General features: G+C 31.8%; 1 protein-coding gene across 1 annotated transcript in view; it reads right to left on the bottom strand.

Moving 5' to 3' along the window:
• Nucleotides 1-2,705: 2,705 nt before the first annotated feature.
• LOC143233646 (activating signal cointegrator 1 complex subunit 2) overlaps nt 2,706-20,860 on the bottom strand; it is a 38,599-nt gene continuing 20,444 nt past the window's right edge. The window contains exons 11-20 of the mRNA XM_076470103.1: nt 18,105-18,179; nt 16,915-17,077; nt 15,634-15,753; nt 15,031-15,134; nt 13,112-13,234; nt 9,729-9,935; nt 8,611-8,701; nt 6,580-6,706; nt 4,766-4,926; nt 2,706-4,283 (exon numbers count right to left, since the gene is read on the bottom strand). Coding sequence (XP_076326218.1) covers nt 4,787-4,926; nt 6,580-6,706; nt 8,611-8,701; nt 9,729-9,935; nt 13,112-13,234; nt 15,031-15,134; nt 15,634-15,753; nt 16,915-17,077; nt 18,105-18,179 — 1,150 coding nt within the window. The 3' untranslated portion in view covers nt 2,706-4,283; nt 4,766-4,786. The remainder of the gene's footprint in view (nt 4,284-4,765; nt 4,927-6,579; nt 6,707-8,610; nt 8,702-9,728; nt 9,936-13,111; nt 13,235-15,030; nt 15,135-15,633; nt 15,754-16,914; nt 17,078-18,104; nt 18,180-20,860) is intronic.

Below are 20,860 nucleotides of genomic sequence, written 5' to 3' on the forward strand. Positions count from 1 at the left end.
TACTAGTTCTCTGCCGAATCTTTTCCAACAATTCAACGTCCTTTCTAAAAAAAAGGAGTGCAAAACGACTGAACGCACATAGTACTCCAAACGTAGCCCAATGACCTATACAATAACATTATAACCTCTTTAAACTTGTATTTACTATTACTGTAGATACTTCCTAAGATCAAGATCTGTCACTTCTATCACACTGTTAAGGTTCCCATCAATATTATAATTACTTAAATTGTATTTTCGCACATATACCATCTTATGATACGTAGAATTAATTATAAACATGCTATACCAGCTTGGAAATGGTATTCATACCATGAGGTTAATTCAAATAAATAATATCTCAAGTTAACCACTATTATACTCTCCAATGCCACTAAGTTTAGAACAATTCACACATAATTTTGAAGCTACTTTTCTTTCCATTTAAAATAGTTTTAAAGGTGAAATGACATTCTACTTTAAAAGTGCATTTTTCATGTAATATGCAGGGATTTCAGGACATCAAAAAAAGTATTCGCAAGATATTTAATTATTTTCTTAACAGAAAACCATGCTGTTTATGTCTCAAAATCAAAGGTAGTTAGCAAATTATTAAAATATCTGAAAGAATAAAATGTTTTATATGCAGGATGGGGACAGTAAGGTGGAAATAATACACTAGCACAGGTCTTTCCCACTTTTATAGATTATTGATATTGGCACACATTATCAAAGAACTTTCAAGTGAAGTGAAATTAAGTTATAATTTGATGTTAATTAACTTAATATGTACGTTTTTTATGAAACATATTAATCTAAATTACTGGTAAACATCCTGAAATAACAGCAACTAATATAAGTTATTATTTATTAAATTAGATTTTACACACAATTTGTTTCACATATATAAGGTCTTCTAGAAAATTTAGCTTACTAACACATTCACTTCTATGGTCATATCTGTGGAATTTCACTTTGATCAAACTTTTTTTTTTTTTAAATAATAATAATACGAAGTATTGTAATTTGCCAGATTTAGGGTTGTTAGGTATAAATGTTTTTTCTTGGTAAATTTCAATAAATAAGTGACTTGGGCCTCTGTGAAAGCACACATCCTTCCAGGACCATGGATCTCACATCGTTTTTCTTCTAACAAGATGTATATTTTATTTTTAATATAAATGACCTAGTTTAAAAAAAAATGTTTTTCTAAAAGGGCATACAGTTGTAATTAAGTGATTTCATGCAGGAACATTATTTTCAAACCATAAAAAAACACTCAAATTTAAAGTTATGTGAATCACATTTGTGTGATGTGGATTTAACCATATACTGTGCGTTACTCATATGCGAGTGACAATGTGTTACCCTAAAACTATGTTGGTCAAATACCAGTGCAAATGTTAAAGGTAAAGAAGTGTCAATTTGTTGTCATTATATAAAACAAAAGTTTCTCTTTTCAACTGTTACTACTTTCACCTCTTGTGAATCCTTGTTAGAGGTACAGGATCAAGAAACATATGGTGCCAGCAATGAAGCAGCAAAAATATAGTTAACTTGTACTGAATTAGCTATGTGGATAATAAGAACTTGTCTCATAAGTTTTATGGACAATGCTAAGCACATAAATCTGTTCTGAGTTCCTTAGAATGTAGCTAATTATGTCTACAATGTTTACTGACTACTTATTACAACTTTTTGTTAACACTATCCTTCCATGAATTATAATTTTTAATTGTGTGACACTACTACATTTGGATTTTAATATGCCAATTTTGTTCTTGACTTTAGAGATTGAGATAAAACAATGTAGCCCTAGAGTCCATAAAATATGACTGGAGAAAAGAAACCTATGTAATTCAAACAGCAAATGATGAAGGTAGGATCACCCAATCCTTGTCAAGAAGTGGAAACCAGAAGAAAAAGTATGTATTGGAACAATCAGGGTCATTCAGAGACGGGGGTAGGCAGCTGAAGAAATGGAAGGACAAAAATTCCAAGAATCCTGGATATGAGACAAGAATGGAAACAATTATCTGGAGCGTACTGGCAGTCTGGTCATCGATTTTCAATGTTTTCAGTCACCACTACAGGAATTGGTAACCGCTCTTGAGGAACATCATAACTTTAGATGTAATGTAAAAACACGAGGTGATCCACAAACCATCTTATATGTGTGTGTGTATATACACTTTTTCCAAACATTTCTTTTTTCTTAAGAAAAACACATCTGAATGCAGTAAGGTGAAGGAAAAGAACAAACCTTTGATGTAAAGCTAGTGCTTGTGGGATTTACTGAGCATGGAATTTGTTCCACCATCCAACTGGTTAAAGGCTGTAGTTCAATCATGATTACATTATGGGATGGTGCAGTCTACATTAACACCTATAGGGATTGGATTTGCAACCTGTACAAAACTATCATGGTAATAGCTCTTTGTTCTACAGATTGGTGAGTACTGTTTTTTAAATACAATGCATCAACATGTTTATGACTATATGCTTCTACTGTTAGATTTGATATTTTCATAAATTTATTAAGAACATAAATGCAATGTGCCCTAATGTTTTCTTTTATTATTATTATTATGAAAGTGCAATTGTAGAAAGACTGAAGAAGTTTAACATATTCTCTCAAGCTGAAGGTTAAACCACATTGTCAGTTGATATTATTTTAAACGTTTCTACAAATTAGTTTCTTCAAGTCATGATCAAGTAACAATAGCTTTCACTCCAAACTTTATTGTTATCTCATTACACTCTACATAAAATATAAGTATTCTCTGGTCAAAATATATCTCATCAACATACATATTTAAATGTTTACAGTCAATTTTTTCGTACAAAACAAAACTTCTATACAGAAAGAAAAAAGGAAAGAAAAGCTCTTCTCAATGGAATAATGTTTCAGTTATATTAATAACTTATAGCTAAACAAACTTGATTGATACTGACATTTTGTAAGATGGCTGGTAAGCTACCACTTTGAACATTTTGTTACAAAATAATTTAGATGACTGCCTTAAATATAGCTGTTTACCGCATGTACGTACATTTTTTCTTCAACATTAAATACGTCACATACACCAAGTTGATCTTTCCAAAATGGAAGGGTGTACTTAAAAAAAAAAGCACTTCAAGGTAAGTAATATTAGTATAGTTTGATTTCTTGTCTTCTTGGAACAATAAAAATAATTTTACAGACTTTCTTACTATGAAGCTACAGATTTGTTTTGATGTTATAACAACTAAAACATACAACATATCCTGCTTTGAAACAGGTATACGAATTCTAACAGCATTTGACAAAATTACAAATCAGTGTCCAGGAACTTCACAGATAAAATCACTTTCAAATTTAGTTTAGGATGAATATAAATGGCAAAAAACTATGTACGTTTAATATAGTTTAAGAGTATGGAAAAACAACGTATAAAAAAACGAGTCCCCAGCACCCATCATAAACTTAAATGAATGTCTTGTGGTGTTAAGCCTGTCTCAGAGGTAGATTTATAAGCAAAACCCACACAAAGCAATATAGGAAATAGTTTGATTTTGAAATACTGAACCAAATGAGTTAATAACATTTCTCATGGTATACTAACAAAATCGTGTTTAGTAATAATGAATACAGAAACTAGAAGTTCAGAAAAATTAAACAACTTGTGTAATCTAAAGCTACTTTATATGGTTCCATGAGATTTATTTATTACACTTACTTCATACACAAAAGTTAAAAAGGAAATTTTTATTGTTTTTTTTAAATAATCCTTCAAGTTTATAAAACCCTAACCCATACTTGCAGCAGAAAAAAGTGTATTTTCTACTTTTAATGACATTATTTTATTTATGTTGTAAAAGACTACTCAGTAACTTGTTTTTCTTTCATGGTCCATAAAGCTTTTGTTAAATTGACAAAACCCTTCCCTGAAAACAATGAGACATCTTATGTTATGAAAACTGAAATGATTAAAAATAGGCAAATGAAACACTGTTTCATAAGTTAATGTCTCATTCACAACATACTTTATATCATTTCCTGTTTTCAGCCATTTAATTTTAAGCACACAAACAAAATCAAGATGGATCAAATTAATCTCATTAAAACGTTCCTTAATATTTAACCATTTCTGCCAAGAAAGACCCAACCAATGCAACTGCCTGTTTTAGCATTACATAATACCACCTTTTTATCCCAAATTCTTTTTCCCTGCTTGTACCAACACACAGAACTTTGACTGTCTGACAGCCCACACCTGACTGGATTCAACGTATGCTGCAGATATGAACATTACGATGTTGGCCTACAGTGAATACAAAGGTAAAATGATAAGGTTACCAATCTCTAGTAAACAAACTTGCAGTGTTCTAATAAACTCATAAACCAACTGTCCTGTCACATACTAGTCAATCTTCATGAATCACATTAAGATCTCACACAAGTTAATACAATCTCCCTCATCAAAAGTTAAAAACAAAAAATGAATTTTTGAAACTTGGACAAACTGATTTTCATCTTTAGTTTGTTTTGACCCCAAAGGTTTTACAAAGCTGACTGAAACCAAGTAATAGTTATTCATGCATGATAGTCTTTACTGTCATAAATAAGACTTTTTATTCCATAAGTGATTACAGAAAACTTTAAAACTGTGAAACAGTGAGAAAATGCTTCACATTCATTTATCTCTTTAATTTCCATGCATTTATCAGATAATGCAATGTAATGGAAATGTCAGTAATGTAAATAGTTGTTTTTAAAACATTCTCACTTAGCCATGAAACAAACCTTTAAATCAGTAATTCGATACTAAATTGGAATCATGCCTCTTCCTTTTTTCCTATCTGACTGGACCCTACGATTATGGTTACCTATTCGATGTTTGTGACGATCTTTAAAATTCCTGTTATGAACAGTTTGTTCTTCTTGACCTTGACCTTTGGGTTTTCCTGAAATTGAAGATTTTTTGTTTGCATTGTAACAATGAAAAAACTTAAATCTTATCAAAATGTTAAAAGTTCTCTAAGATAAATTTTATTAAAAAAAACTGTTCTGAGAAAACCATGTAGAGTTGCATGATTACTTATCTTTTAATATTACTCCTGAAGGTGTAATATGTTACAATATAACAAGGTTGTAATACTCAACATCTGTGGCCCATCTGTTTACTTGATAACATTATAAGATCTAACATGGGATATACACATCACAGTGCTTATGGAACAGGAGTCACTAGACATGATTCATTGTGATATAGTGGGATAAAACTTTATACAGCATAATGCCACATTACAGAAACTAGTAAACATGGTAATCAACATAATACAATATGTTTAAATACACGAACAGTATTCAATGAACATGGCACAATACAGTTAAATCAGGAAGAGAATCTAATGAGCATAACACAACACAAAAAAATAAGGAAACACAATCTAATGAACATTAAGCAATACAGTACATTACAGCAGCGCCATCTAATGAGCATGAACAAAATATATTAAATATACGAATACTGTCCAATGAACATAACACAATACATAATACAGGAAATATAAAACAGCCAAATGAATGTAAGATGTCAAAAACTACCAACAAAAACAAAACAGTGTACACACACATGACAAAAGCTATGAGAAGCTACATACATGAATGACACTGAGACCTTCAGTTAAAGGTGAACCAACAAAGGCAATTTCTGTCTTTTTAAAGGAACCTATAGGCAAAAACTTCATTATGGTACTTTTAGCCATGATAGAAATTATAAGCATAAAGATTACTGTAATACTTTCAACTATAATGTAAACTACATTGGAAATAAACAGCACAGTACATATCAGTGAAAGAAATAGCAAAGATTACTGTAATACTAGAGAAATACAACACTGTAATACTTTCATATAAGAGAGAAACTAGCAAAAAACAACACTGTGATACTTTCAGATGTGAGATAAACTAGAGAATAACAGATACTTTGAAATTAGAGATAAACTAGAAAAAAACACTACCAATACTTTCAGATAAAAGAGTAACTAGAGAAAAGCACCACGATACTTTCAGGTAAGAGAAACTATAGAAAAACAACAGTGTGATACTTTTAGATATGAGAAAAACTAGAGAAAAACAACAGTGTAATACTTTCAGATATGAGATAAACCAGAGAACAACAACAGTGATACTTTCAAATTAGAGATAAACTAGAAAAGAACATCACCAATACTTCTAGATAAGAGAGACTCTTAAAAAAAACAGCATGATATTTTCACATAAGAGAAACCACAAAAAAACAACAGTGTGATACTTTCAGATAAGAGAGAAACTAGAGAAAAACAACACTGATACTTTTAGATATGAGAGAAACTAGAGAAAAATAACACTGTGATACTTTCAGGTATGAGAGAAACTAGAGAAAGACAGTAGTGTGATACTTTCAGATAAGAGATAAACTTGAAAAAAAAACAACACTGATACTTTCAGATAAGAGAAACCAGAGAAAAATAACACTGATATTTTCATTTTTTTATCACTTTAAATACTTAAATTTCCTCACTAAACAAATTTCTTAAAAACAGAAATTTAAGAATAAAAATAAAATTACTCACCCCTACAACTCCTGTTCTGTGGGGACCTGTGTTGATGCTTATCCTGCCAACGCTGTTGTGCTTCAGCTCGTTGCTGTGCTGGATCAGAAACAAATTCATCTGTTTTTTGTACTTCTTCAACATTTTTCTGAAAATTGAAATTATCTCTGAGTCATTGTATTTAATTAAAAAGATGAACAGGACTTTTCTAGTTTTCTGTAACTGCATAACTTGTATAACCTTGAAGAAAATAAATTCCAATAAAGCTATTTTATTACTTTTGATTGTTTAATGTGTTCCAGTTATAAACTATGCTGTTAATCATGTTTAATTAACACCAGGGGTAAATCACGGGACAAAACATGTCTAAAATGGTGCTGTCATTGAGAGGTTTAACAATGGCATGACAGTAAAATGTGGACTATTGTGACCTGGGTGTCACACAAAGCACACTTTGGTGCATCAGTCCCAAATAAAAGAAAACGATGAGTTGAAAACTGTGACCAATGTGTAGTCTAGGTAGGACAATTTCTTCTTTCTGATCCTTACAGAAATATGATGGCCAAAATCCAAAAGAGAGTTTTATCTGGAAAAAGCTTGTTTTCACTTTGCTGATAGCTTGTGAGAAAGGGCAAGAAGAAGTAGTGATACTGAAGTACATCAAATGAGTTCTAGGGACTAGAGTAAGGAGGTGAATTGGAGGAGTTATTGTTGTTAACTGATGTTCTTTCAGGAATAGATATCTGTTTACACTAAAAGGAGATAGCTGTCTCAGGTAAGTAGATGCAGAATGAATTCACTGCTTCATGTCACTTGCATTAGGATTAGAATACGTTGCAAAAGTGTGGGAGATAAAAAAACTTGCTGGCTGTGATCATTTTGGAAGTCCTAACTCCAATGTTGTCTACTGCACTAAATGTGCTTACTTCTCAGAATTGCATAATGAAAAAATGTGGGTTTTATTTTGGGAGCTGTTTTAAAAGGAAATTTTAAAATTTTCTCTATAAACTCTTAAAAAAACAACCTTCCAGAAAAGATTACCACGACCAGTGTTTATAATGATAAATAGTGAAAAAAAGTTACGGATTTAAGGAAGTAAAAATTTCATAAGGTAAGAACCAAATCAGCAGCTTAGTGAGGACCGTATCAAAACTTTGGAAAAAAATTGTTTATTTACGAAAATTCTTACCTCAAAATCAGGTAAATAATTTTATTTATTACAACATTAACCAAATGAACTAGATGCAAATTATTGTGTATTAAATATTATAATGTCAAATAAGTTATTAATTTTTTGAAATTTTCACACTTTGATTACAGATTGGGTATGATTGATAGAAAACTTGCTTGAGACACCAATATTTAAATAGTTAAATTGAAGAACAAGAAATTTAGGAACCATTTTTTAAAAATAAAACTTCAACTTCTAACTACAAGCATAAACTCTTTTGGGTACATATTTCTAATGCTCAAATGCTTATGAAAAACAAACAATCTGAGCTACAGTAATTTTAGTTTAGTTTAGGTTGTTCAATCATGATATGGGTATCATTCTATAACTGTGTTATGTTCACCAAAGAAAACTCTGGTTATTATTAGATCTTCCATTGCTTCATAAAGTATAAAACCTGAAAGATTTCAGTAAACACAAATTACATTTTTCTAACAGCTCTTCAAATAAGGTTTTAAATAATGGAAACAAACTTGCTCATAGCACTGTTTTAAGCTACACTAATATTAATTGAGTGTCGTGATGGAAAGCTTGTTTCCTCTGTTTCAACAACAAAAAAATTAAAGTTCAGTTCACATAATTTTTCCAAAATATATGAGCATACAGTTACAATTAAAATAATTTTTATACATATATCGTAGCTACTTTTTCACTTACTTTTAATAACAATAAAACTCAACACACAAAATTCCATAACAGCCTGACAAAAAATAAGTAAAATTACTCATACGGATGTCTTGGGGCATATCTTAAAAGAATAGGAATCTCTGATTCAACATCCAGCCTCCAAATACAGTATTTTTAGATTTGCTGTTACTAACCTTTTCTAAGTGAGTCTGGTATTCTTCAGAGTTCTTTACCTCCTCCTTGTTCTCTTCAGGGTTTTCTAATACTCTTGGAATTGTGAATGGCCTAGCATGAGCCAAAGATTTTACACAATTTTAACAAACTGAATACTTCTGAGAGAAATAAATATTGCACTGTTGATTAAAATGATTGCAATATGGTTTGTTTTTTGCCGTTTCTAAAATTCCAACAGCTTAACACATAACACATTCAGCACAGTCTGTTGATCAGCATGTGAGAAAGAGACAGCCTGACTTTTGAGATTTTTAAATGAGCAACTACTGTCTTCTGTCTTAACAATTTCAAACAATTCACTTTACACACATTTGAACCAATTAGATTAGACTTCTAAAACATTCTACTAATAATGTTATTTTATTACAAGTTACAGCTTTTACAGTAAGGAAGAATATTTTTAAAAGAGGTAAGATGTTTTGATCATGGGCGTGTCATGCTTGAGAATGATTTCAACAGTAAATGAAACATTGTACCCATTTTAAAAATATTCTTTCTTACTGTAAAAGCTGTAACTTGTAATAAATACTTATAATCATTGAGTAAATAAAAATGAAACTATTAATTCTACTAACACAGTTACTGCTTGAATGAATTAAAATACTTTTGAAAACTGTATCTCAGAATGGCTGGTATGGTTTGCAAACTCTTTGTTAACCTGAATATGACCTAGGAAGGTCAAAACGTTGTTCTCTGCTTATTGACAAGTGTTAATATCCATACTAGCCATTCTGAGATAGATTTTTATTTCAAGCAGGTTTCTCGTCATGAAGAATTACTTTTGCAAACTGTTAAAAAAAAGTATCTTGAATTTATTATGGGTTTAGGTTCAAGGGCTGTAATTTCCCCTATGACATTTTCAGTACACTTAATAACATAAATTCTGCTTCAACAATGTTTGTGTTTATTATATATGGCTACATCAAGGGGCAAAAAGAAAATGTACTTTAAACAAGATAAAAAAACTAATCAGTGGCCGCTGTTCTAACAAAACCAAGACTTCTGACACGTGAAACATATAGTAGTTCCAAAACACTTTGGTTGATGGCCACCTTTTATTTGTCTTTTAAAACATTACCTTCTGAGTGTGAGTTCATCGGTCAAAGGGGGAGTATCTGGACCAAGTGCAGTCAAATCGTACGTGTCATCATATTCATCATCATATAGATTTGGATCCAAATCTTTCTCTTCTACAATATTATCATACTTCTTATAGAATGCTCTCATAGATTGTAGTTCTTCCTTTTCATTCATTAATTCACTAAGATTGCTATGTTTACTTTCCCTAAAATAAAAATATTCAAATGGTAATAAAAATAATACAACAGACATTTGTAAACATATTTTTCATTTCAAAACTCAGTAACTGATTATGCTAGTCAAAATATAATTTTCTACATACAATATCTGAATAACATGACTTTCAGGTATAAAAAAATTTAGTGTAGGTACTATTATTAATTTATTTACTTTGCATTTGTAATTTACTGACGTCAATGATTATCAAATATTGTGTTTGCAATAAATTAATGTCAAGGCTATGGAAATTTCTAGAAGACCTAAATGATAGGTGTAAAAATAGCTGCAGCCAAATGAGCAGAAACAGAGTAAAAATCAAGTCATGTGAAAGAGACGTTTGGCCAGAGAAAAGTTAGAAAATATAAAGTTAACCATCATGGTAGTGAATACCTAACAGAATCTGTTAAAGTAAGATTAACAGTTTGAAAGAGATAAGGAGAATTATTTGTCTTATCAAAGGGCGTTCTAAATTAAATGATTATGCTTGTGTGGACTTTGACAAAAGGCAAACAATTATTGGAAGTATGAAAAGCAGACAATTACTGGAAGTTCTGGATACAACTGCAGTAACTCATGTGACAGCATAAGTGAATTATACACAGATATTATTGCAATAAAAATAGTAGAAAATAATTTGGTTTATCAACTGAATTCTAAGGTAACTAGACTGGCCTAAATGGAATTTTGACAAGAAGAGAACTATACAGTGTTTAAGATATAAATATGATCACCATAGCATAAAAATTTGTGTACATCTATTTAACTTGTTTCAAATATATATTATTTTGAAGACAAGTGGTGTGTGTGCTGTTGGTTTATTGTCAAAGATATGACAATGGCAAACAAGTCTTATATACCTACAAAATTTGAAAATCTAAAATGTGAAAGGATCAAATATATTACTAACAGGAAAGATACTCAATTGAAAAATCATTGTTTTTCAAGATAAATATTAAAAAGTTATTAACTCTCTCACTACAGGTTTAACAAAATCAACTGAATTCATGACCCAAAATTAATATTTACAGTTTCTATAACTTAATGTTTTGTATATCTGTTTTGTGAAATTTCACAAGCTTTCCATAATCATTAAGTCATTTGTAAACAACAATAAAATAACAAGTTTTTAATGAAATATTTTCACTAAAAATTTCTTCATGAATATATGGAGTCAAAGTGTTGTCTACTCCAAGTGCAAAGTGATTTTCATGTTAAGATAAAAATACTTTTCTCCATCTTAAAAACTGAAATTGCATTTGAATAGTATCTCTAAAATCACCTAGAACAATTTTAAACATTCTCATTTTAGTAAAACGTACTTTATCTATTGCCTTCTATTTCTATACAAGGTTGGTCAATTTGACCACCCTTGTAACCATCAAAGAAAAATCTATCCAATTTTTCACTTTTACAATGAATTCAAAACTACATTTCTTTATACTAAATAGGTTTAAACTCATAGTTATATATCTGTTTATACTTAAATGTTATTGTTTTATTGCCCTTTCTTAAAGCCCTACTTATGACACCTCATTGTATGATTTGCCTTATTTCATTGCAAAAAACTCGAAAAACAAGACAAAATACTTTGAATTTTCTGAAGAACTTTTTACAAATAACACACCTTCTGCAAAAAAAACTTATTTTTATGTGTGATATTTGTATGAATTCACAGCTTTTAAAATCTGAAAATAATTTATTAAGATGTTTCCTTTTTTTCAAGAAATAACTAAAAATACCTATACTGATTTTTGTGTTTGCTACATTCTTCTAAAACTTTTCTTTTTCTATAAAATTATTTTAGAAAAAAAAGTATCCTTGTTCAGAATTAAAAAAACATAATTTTATCATGTTCACAATGATTCAAACATACAGAAGAAATACATACTTTACGTACCAATATTATAAGCAAGCCCAATGTCTCAATTATTAATAAGATTTGACTTACTATAAGTAATAACTTTATATTCATAACAGAACAAGCAAATGTTACACATATTCTGAGGTAATTATGAGAAAACCTTCATTTTATTCAGTAATAAAGTATATACACACCAAATATTACAGTCTTGACTTAGCCTAACTCGTATAGTTCCAAGAAAAACATTTCTTTTTTTTGTCACACTGCAACATAAAACGTAAACAAAAAATGACAAAACGTGCTTTTAAATAAAACTAAATCAGGAGCGTAACTGCAGTGAAATTGTTCACATCAGCAAGTTAAGTTTATATCACTTTGTTCCAACCTCTGTACAAATCTTTGCTGAACCAGAAGAATTATTACTTTTACAATTGAAAAGAACATTCACTGTTGTTTAGTTCTCTATCCTATGGTTTCTAAAACCTGAGGTCACCATGATAACAGAAGTTGAGAAGCAGTGACTAACTAAAATAAAAAAAAAACACACTTGTATATGAAGTTACAAGGTCAAACAACTGTGACCTATATCCTGTAGGACTACAAGTGTTTTATTATGCTTAGACAAAATTCAGGAAATTCATAAACACAAATGATTTTGGGTGGAATGTGGGTCACATCCAGTGGTGGGATTCAGGGGATTCGCAGGGGTTCGCGCAAACCCGTTCTTAAAAATTTTTGAGCTTAGCGAACCCGTTGATGGCTTCAATTATACCATCGAATTGTTGATGTCGTGGAAACATCTCCTTGAGAGAACCCCTTCTTAAAATTTTTGAATCCCACCACTGGTCACATCACTAAAACCAACTCAAAATCAGTGTGTGCATATTTTTCCATGTATGATATTAAATAAATACACTTCAGAATTTTGCATGCTGAAGAAAGAATAAAAGCTTATTTTCTGAAATATGAATTATTTCAATGGTGCAATTTTTTCGCTTGAGACAAAATGCAGCCATCCAAGTGTAATAGTTAACATGGCTTAAAGGAGGGTTCATTTATTATTAAGGAAAAGCAACAGGTTTGTGGTGCTTAATTGACAACTTGTTTAGGGAGGTACTAAAACACAAAATTGTTGAACTGAACATTTACTTTAAGTAAAATCTGTGCATTTTAAATCATTTTATTTTATATTCTCATTACTATACAAACTGTTGTACATTTAGGTCATATAAATATGCATTATTGTAATAACTATGCAGAATTTTTTTTCCTTTGTAACTTAAAACATTAAGTTAGTTTACCTTTTTCCTTTGTGGATTCTAGAAGTGTCTACGGTATCATTAGAATAGATATCAAACTCATCATTATCGTAAATACACTTCCTATTGGCTAATACTGCTGGTTTTTTAGGTTGCTCCTTCCTTCTGTGAATGGACAAAAAAAATGTTAAAGCAATTATCTAAACAAAATATTATGGTTGTTTTAAATGTACATTTTAAAAGCACTCACCTTAGTAAATGATAAAATAAAGCTGTATTTTATTTCTAATCAAATTCCACTAGATCCAGTAGATTGAAAATGTTTAATAAGGTCTCATGGAAAGGACAATTTTAACCAGGTCAATCTAGATGGTGATAAAATTTTATTTGTTTGGAATTAAGTACAAATCTACACAATGGATTATCTGTGCTTTGCCCACCATGGGTATCAAAACCCAGTTTGTAGTGGTGTGAGTTCACAGATATACTACTGTGCCACTGGAGGCAGGTAGAATTTTAATCAAGTGTGCTGGTTGGTAAAATTCCAATTCTGTCTGCATGAAGGGAAAATTTATACTTCGCTTTCATCCAAAAGAATTAAATGTCATTAGAATATTGACATGAGAAGGAACAAAGAAGAAAATGCTACTAGGCCTACACCTAGCAACTTACATCACATGAATAAATGTATTCAGTGTCATATAAGTCATGTCACAAATTCAGGTTACTTATGTAACAGTTGTAGTATATTATAAGATGTTTGGAGGTAATCAACAAATTCAAAAACTTTTCATATAGAAAAAAACTGTTCCCTGCAAATTACCAGTTTACTATGGCCTCATTTTAGAGTGCTCATTCCTAGCCCTCTTAGACATCCTTTATGAATGTTCAACAGAAATTACTAGCCAACTTCTACCACTTCTAGGGATGCTTGCTGGGCATTGTTAGCACAATGTGAACTCTTTCAGGAATGCTTGCTGGACATTACTATCTCACTCTGATGTCCTCTACAAAGATGTGCAAGATGTTACTACCTCACTCTGATGTTCTCTAGGAACATGTGTAGGATGTTACTATCTCACTCTGATGTCCTCTACAAACATGTGCAAGATGTTACTATCTCACTCTGATGTTCTCTAGGAACATGTGTAGGATGTTACTATCTCACTCTGATGTCCTCTAGGAACATGTGTAGGATGTTACTACCTCACTCTGATGTCCTCTACAAAGATGTGCAGGATGTTAATACCTCACTCTGATGTCCTCTAGGAACATGTGCAGGATGTTAATACCTCACTCTGATGTCCTGTTGGAATATGTGCAGGATGTTAATACCTCACTCTAATGTCCTATTGGAACATGTGCTGGACATTACTAGCTCACTCTGACGTCCTCTAGGAACACATGCTGGATGTTACTAGCTCACTCTGATGTCCTATTGGAACATGTGCTGGGCATTACTAGCTCACTCTGATGTCCTCTAAGAACATGTGCTGGATGTTAGTACCTCACTGGTTGATAAATGCAAAACTTTGGAATTTTACATACTTCAGTGCTGACTTGATACATAAAATCCTATTTCATTTAAAAAGCATTTTTATTATTAAACAGCTTGTCTACTTAATAATTCAGAATAAGGAATTAGTAGCATAGCAATGCTACATATTCTGCAGTGCTAGTACAGAAATAAATGTATGTTGTGGTAAGTAAAATCAACTGAAAACATGTAGCGTGATATTTACTGATGAGTTAACTGCGTGAAAAATTACAATATTTTGATGTGTTTCCTGGATATTTTTATATTAGGACTGCCACTCTTCAACCATAAAATCTGCTAAAAGATTTGAATGATTTGAAAACTGGCATTTCTACAGTGAACACTTTTCTGATTAATTTAACATATTACTAAACAAGGGTAATCAGGCATAGAAAAAAAAATTATTTGAAATAAACTGTACTACCTCTCCATGCTTCTGTCAAGGGAAGCAAGTTCTTCTGGGAGACTGTCTTCTAACAGTGCATTGATAACAAGTTCCACTTCAAAGTTGTAATATTTCAAGCACTCCTGTGAAAACAACATAATGTCTCTACATATTACATTCTGTGTTCATGTAATAACACAAGTTTTTATAACCTTTATCTCACAGAGAATCTACCAAGATAGCAGCTTATGCACTGGGTAAGATTTACCGAAAACACAATTGAACAAATAAAATAGATTCCTATGATTTTTCTGAAAGAAATGGATATTGTAAACAAAATGTGAATGATTCAAGCCATAAAACATTTTCTATTTTTAACAATCAAACTACTACACTATTCAGTATCATAAACAGTTATCTACGTTTCACAGGTGTAAAATATAACTGTAGAAAACTATAATACCATTCAAAATGTTATTTGCTAAGCAAAATACAGAAGTGTAATTATATACAAATATCAATGTCAAATGTAAAATAGTTACTAACACACAAGGACTGCTGACTGGCTCCTTTTCTTTATAATGCATTGGTACTTATTTTATGGATTTCAAATACAAAAAGAAGAAAATAATCCAACTTTACCTCTACAAAACCTGGTCCTAATTCAGGTAATAAATCCAAAACTTGTGTTATTAATAATTCCAGCTCAATTCCTTCTGCATTTGGTACTCCACAAGCTTCTTCTAAATACTGAAGTCCATTCTTGAATTTAAGATTATTCAAGCTATGAGACTCAAGTTTGAACATTGACATACACCACACAGCCTACTAAGTTTATTTTTTTTTTACCCATGGCACTAAATCTTTCATGAATAAAGAACATTTTTCCAACTAGCATAATTTGCTCAAAATCTTTCTTGTTACTAGTTCAAAACTGTACAATGTAATGTAAACATTGCATTAAAGGCATTATGTATGGAGATGGTACCAGGAAATGAAACAGTTTTCCTTCCTCTAATAATACATATAGCTCTAACCTTTACTCAGTATCCTTTAAAACTACAGACAAAATCAAATTTCTTATTTTTTTAATATCATATAACACTGAGGTACCAAATAATTAAAAACATTAGAAAAGGTTTATGGTAAGTGAGGCTAAAAAGAAGAAAAAAAAACTGATGTAAAAATATTGACATAACAGTAGGTAGTATACTACCATTAAAATACGTTAGGAAACACAAACACTGACATAACAGAAGGTAGTATACTACCATTAAAATACGTTAGGAAACAAACACTGACATAACAGTCGGTAGTATAACACAATGAAATATGTTAGAAAAACAAACATTGACTTTACAGCAGGTAGTATAACACTAATGAAATAAGAAACAAATACATAGTGACATAACAATAGGTCTTATAACAACAATGAAATAGTCAGGAAAAAACACATTGACATAACAGAAGGTATTATAATAACAATGAAATATGTTAAGAAAGGGAAACAATGACATAACAGTAGGTATTATAACAATAATAAAATACATTAAGCTTTTAAAGTTTATCTACAGAAAAATGGAAGACAAGATAGATGGGATATGTAAAAAGAAATGAGCACACATATTTAAGCATTGAGGTAATTAATAAAACAATAGAAATCTATAACAACAATCAGATTTATAAGATATGTAAATATTGAAAACATAAACATGTGAAAGTGAAGAACTAAAGAAGATTGACCCTTGCAGGTAATTCCTGTGGTTCTTTTCTTTGGTGTTTCAGATATCATTTGGAGTAAAGTCTTTAGTAATCAAGAGAATAAAACAAACTAATATTTAAGGTAAGTTACCTCCAAAAATCCAACTTCTTTTTCATACATATATTGTACTTTTATGAATAGGAGATGAATAGAACACCTACCTCTAAACAAGTTGTGTCATTATCCTGAACTGCTGTGGAATTATGACCTTTGTTCTCAGCAGCAGTCACATTTAATGAAACTTGTTTTCTCTCACAGCTCTGCCCCAAAAGCTCATATGATGCATAGATACTGTTCAAAATATACTCTGTTCTAGTAGAGTCACTGATTGTCATATGGTCAAAAAAAACCTCAGAGGCACATGTATACCTATAACTGAAGGAACTTTACAGACTCATCCATACCTATAACTGAAGGAACATCACACTCATCCATACCTATAACTAAAGAAACATCACAGACTCATCCATACCTATAACTGAAGGAACTTCAGCAACACATCTATACCTATAACTCAAGAAACATCACAGACACCTCTATATCCATAACTGAAGGAACTTCAGAGACACATCTATACCCATAACTGAAGGAACTTCAGTGACACATCTATACCCATAACTGAAGGAACTTCAGTGACACATCTATACCCATAACTGAAGGAACTTCAGTGACACATCTATACCCATAACTGAAAGAACTTCAAAGACACGTCTATACCCATAACTGAAAGAACTTCAAAGACACGTCTATACCCATAACTCAAGGACCTACAGGGACACTTCTATGCCTATACCTGAAACACTCTACCATACCAAAACTATTGAATTAACTGTCATTCTTATAATGCACCTTACAGCTTAAAGTGTGGGGAATATTTTGCAGCTTTACACACAGCTAATAGTTCCAGAGTTCAGGACCAACCTTCATACAAGAAAACAGCACAGATGTAGGTAAACACCACTATAAATCTAATATAAATTATAACATTACACAAGTTTTAATTATAAAGATCATTTAACAAAGTATAAAATTCAGGACTAAGTTAATTTCAATAATCATTATGAATCCCTTTTGAATTTACAGTAAAAAATATTAATGGTGAGGGAACCCAACTGATGAAACAATGCATTCTAATCACTAAAAGTAAAAACTGTATAATAAATTAGCTATATTAATGACTAGGTTGATTTTCTGTTTTGGCCTACAATATGAAGTTAATATTATTTCAAACTCTAGACTATCAAAATTATAATAAGTAATGAGCTTCATTTACAACACCAACACAGAAATACTAACTCTAATTTCAACTTCTTACAAACTTTAAATTAATAATATTACACTAAAAAGATACAGGCTAAACTTTGTCTGAGACAACATGTCTAGATCGTCTTCAAATGGAAACATTTTCTGATAATCGCAGATAAACCTATCATAAAATAAACATGTCAATAAGTAGAAAAAATGTATCTACACATCTTTAAATACATGCAACCTATTTAGACACCAGTGAAAATAACACATTTCAGTCTCTCAATCACATAGCACTGATTTTTTTTTCGTAAAATCACATTTTTCATGATTTTGATTTAAAGTAAGATGAATATAAAAGGTCTGATACTGTTACATTCTCAGTTTTTATTGCGTTGTGAAGATGTTTTTAACTGTAACTGTTTTTTTTTAAATTTCATGCAAAACTATATGAGGGCTATCTGCACTAGCTGTCCCTAATTTTGCTTTGTAAGACTAGAGGGAAAGCAACTAGTCATCACTGCCCACCATCAACTCTTGGGCTACTCTTTTACCAACAAATAGTGGGATTGACTGTCACATTATAACGTCCCCATGGCTGAAAGGGCGAGCATATTTGGTGTGATAGGGATTCGAACTTGCAACCTTCGGATTACAAGTCAAACGCCTTAACCCATCTGGCCATGCAGGGCCTAGTTATAACTGATTTGGAGGTTGTGCACTCCACTTCAAATGAAATACTCTGACCAAATCAAAGCAAAATGTAAATTACATCTCAAAGAAGCCTGATTTCTAAGATAACTTTTTTTTTTCCTTTTTCTGATTAAGAAGTTAGCAAACAGCACCACATACAAAAGTTGAATTTTTTTTTCCAAACAAGATCCAAAATATAAATACTCCAGTTTTGGGTCTTGTTTTAATTTTTTTTTTCACAGCATTTAAATTTCAAAATGAATTAGAATGAATGACAGAAAATTAAAAAATAACTGATGTTGAAATGTGCAATCTAAAAGGGCTGCTTTGAACTGATACTTTGGCATATATTAACACTTTCACAAAAGTAATAATTTTAATATACTGAAAATGTATTTCTGATTGGCGATTCCCTCTCCTCAAAAGATCAGCTATTTCCATCTGATGCTGCCATCTATAAGAGAACTTTTCTTTACGCATGCCACCAGCTTTTCATTACCACTTGTTGGAATCATATGATGTCAACATGTCTCTCACATAAACTATCATGTGTCACTCCTCCACCAATAGGAGCATGGCATACCAGTATGATACATGTGACTCTCTCTATACCCCTCTACCGAACTATAACTTCAAGGTTTGGCAGAAAACATAAGCACTGAAGGAAGGGTGTGAAGTACCTATTGGAAATAAATTTTCAGTGTAGGAAAATTATAACTTCCAGTACAGTATTGTCTTCCTCTCACAACATCAGATAAATACCACATTAATTAGGTGGTGGGACCAGTGCGAGGGAATGACAGAAGTGCACCCCAAAAGCATCCTAGAAATGAGAGAGTCAGATCCAAAGATCTGATGGAGAGAACTGCACCACTTCTGAACCATGTATACACTTTACCCATCCATAAAATGTGTAGTAGGTAAGGACAGAAAAAGAAAGGAACACATTTAAATGGGAGAAAACTGTAGCAGAATAGTGATCCTAACAAAGTAAATATATATGTAACTTAATCCCACAAAGTATAAAGGTGGGCAAAACAATGGGTGTGCCCCTAGGTGTAAAATGGCTAGGGTGTGATGAACCGTACTCAGTACGTCAACATCCAAACCCATGCTACTGGGAAATGACATCCATACAGGTACAGGATAAGAATCATATCATCTTCACCTCAAGTTCAAGAGACTGAGGGAAATCTAGAACCACTCTGATGCCTGAGCATGACAAGTGTTAACTCTGATCTATCGATCTGGGAACCCAACATCTGGCATCAAAAAGAGTGTCTATATAATATAAATTACTTCCATGACAGCAAAACTGACCAGAACCATCCAAAAAGCAATAACACAGAAGTGAATGCAATGGGTGACCACAAAACCCTATTTTGAAATGTAGACTATGTTCAAAAATAGAGACATCTTGATCAGGTGTCTCCATGGTAATTTATGTGTTACCACCATAGAATGAATTATCACCAGACATTGTATGGTGAGAGGAAGGAAGCGATTTAAAGCCTGATGAACTATGAGAAATTAGAGGAAACTGATATGCAAGGACCTTCGGTCTACAGACCAATGACCTGAAGTCTCTAAATGACAGACCTATGCACTCATGCCCTAAAGACGCAAATCCAAATGAAGAAGAGGAAGCAGGACACCTGCCAAGGTATGGGCCTTATTCAATCACCAATGCAGATCATTCATCAGAATTGGAGGAAGGGTAACAGGAGGTGAAAAAGGATCCTCAGCAAGGTTTTAATGATTGTTAAAAGCCCATTGAATGGATGGTACATGTGCATGACCAAGGGGGAACAATGATGCCACTAAAGACCACATCCCCAAAAATGATAGAACCCTGCAACCAGAAAGTAAGGAACCTGAAAGGACATGGCCAACTGATAGTTCCATGGAATGAAGCAGTAGAGGATAATGTTGGGCCTGACTGAGATGAATATAAAAATTGACAAAGTAGTCAAAGTATTGGGTAAGTCACATGAAAGGCTTCTCCAATATGATGAAACACCTTACCTGAGCAGCCTCTCTAAGAAGTTGACAAGTGGGGGTGGCCGACTCCAGTTTGGAATGAGTCAATACGAGGCAAATCATCCATATAATAGTGAAATTACAACCCCAGAGCATGAAGATAATGATAAAAATCTCTGACTACAC

This window comes from Tachypleus tridentatus, chromosome 12 (genome assembly GCF_004210375.1).
Source record: "Tachypleus tridentatus isolate NWPU-2018 chromosome 12, ASM421037v1, whole genome shotgun sequence".
Taxonomy (NCBI): domain Eukaryota; kingdom Metazoa; phylum Arthropoda; class Merostomata; order Xiphosura; family Limulidae; genus Tachypleus; species Tachypleus tridentatus.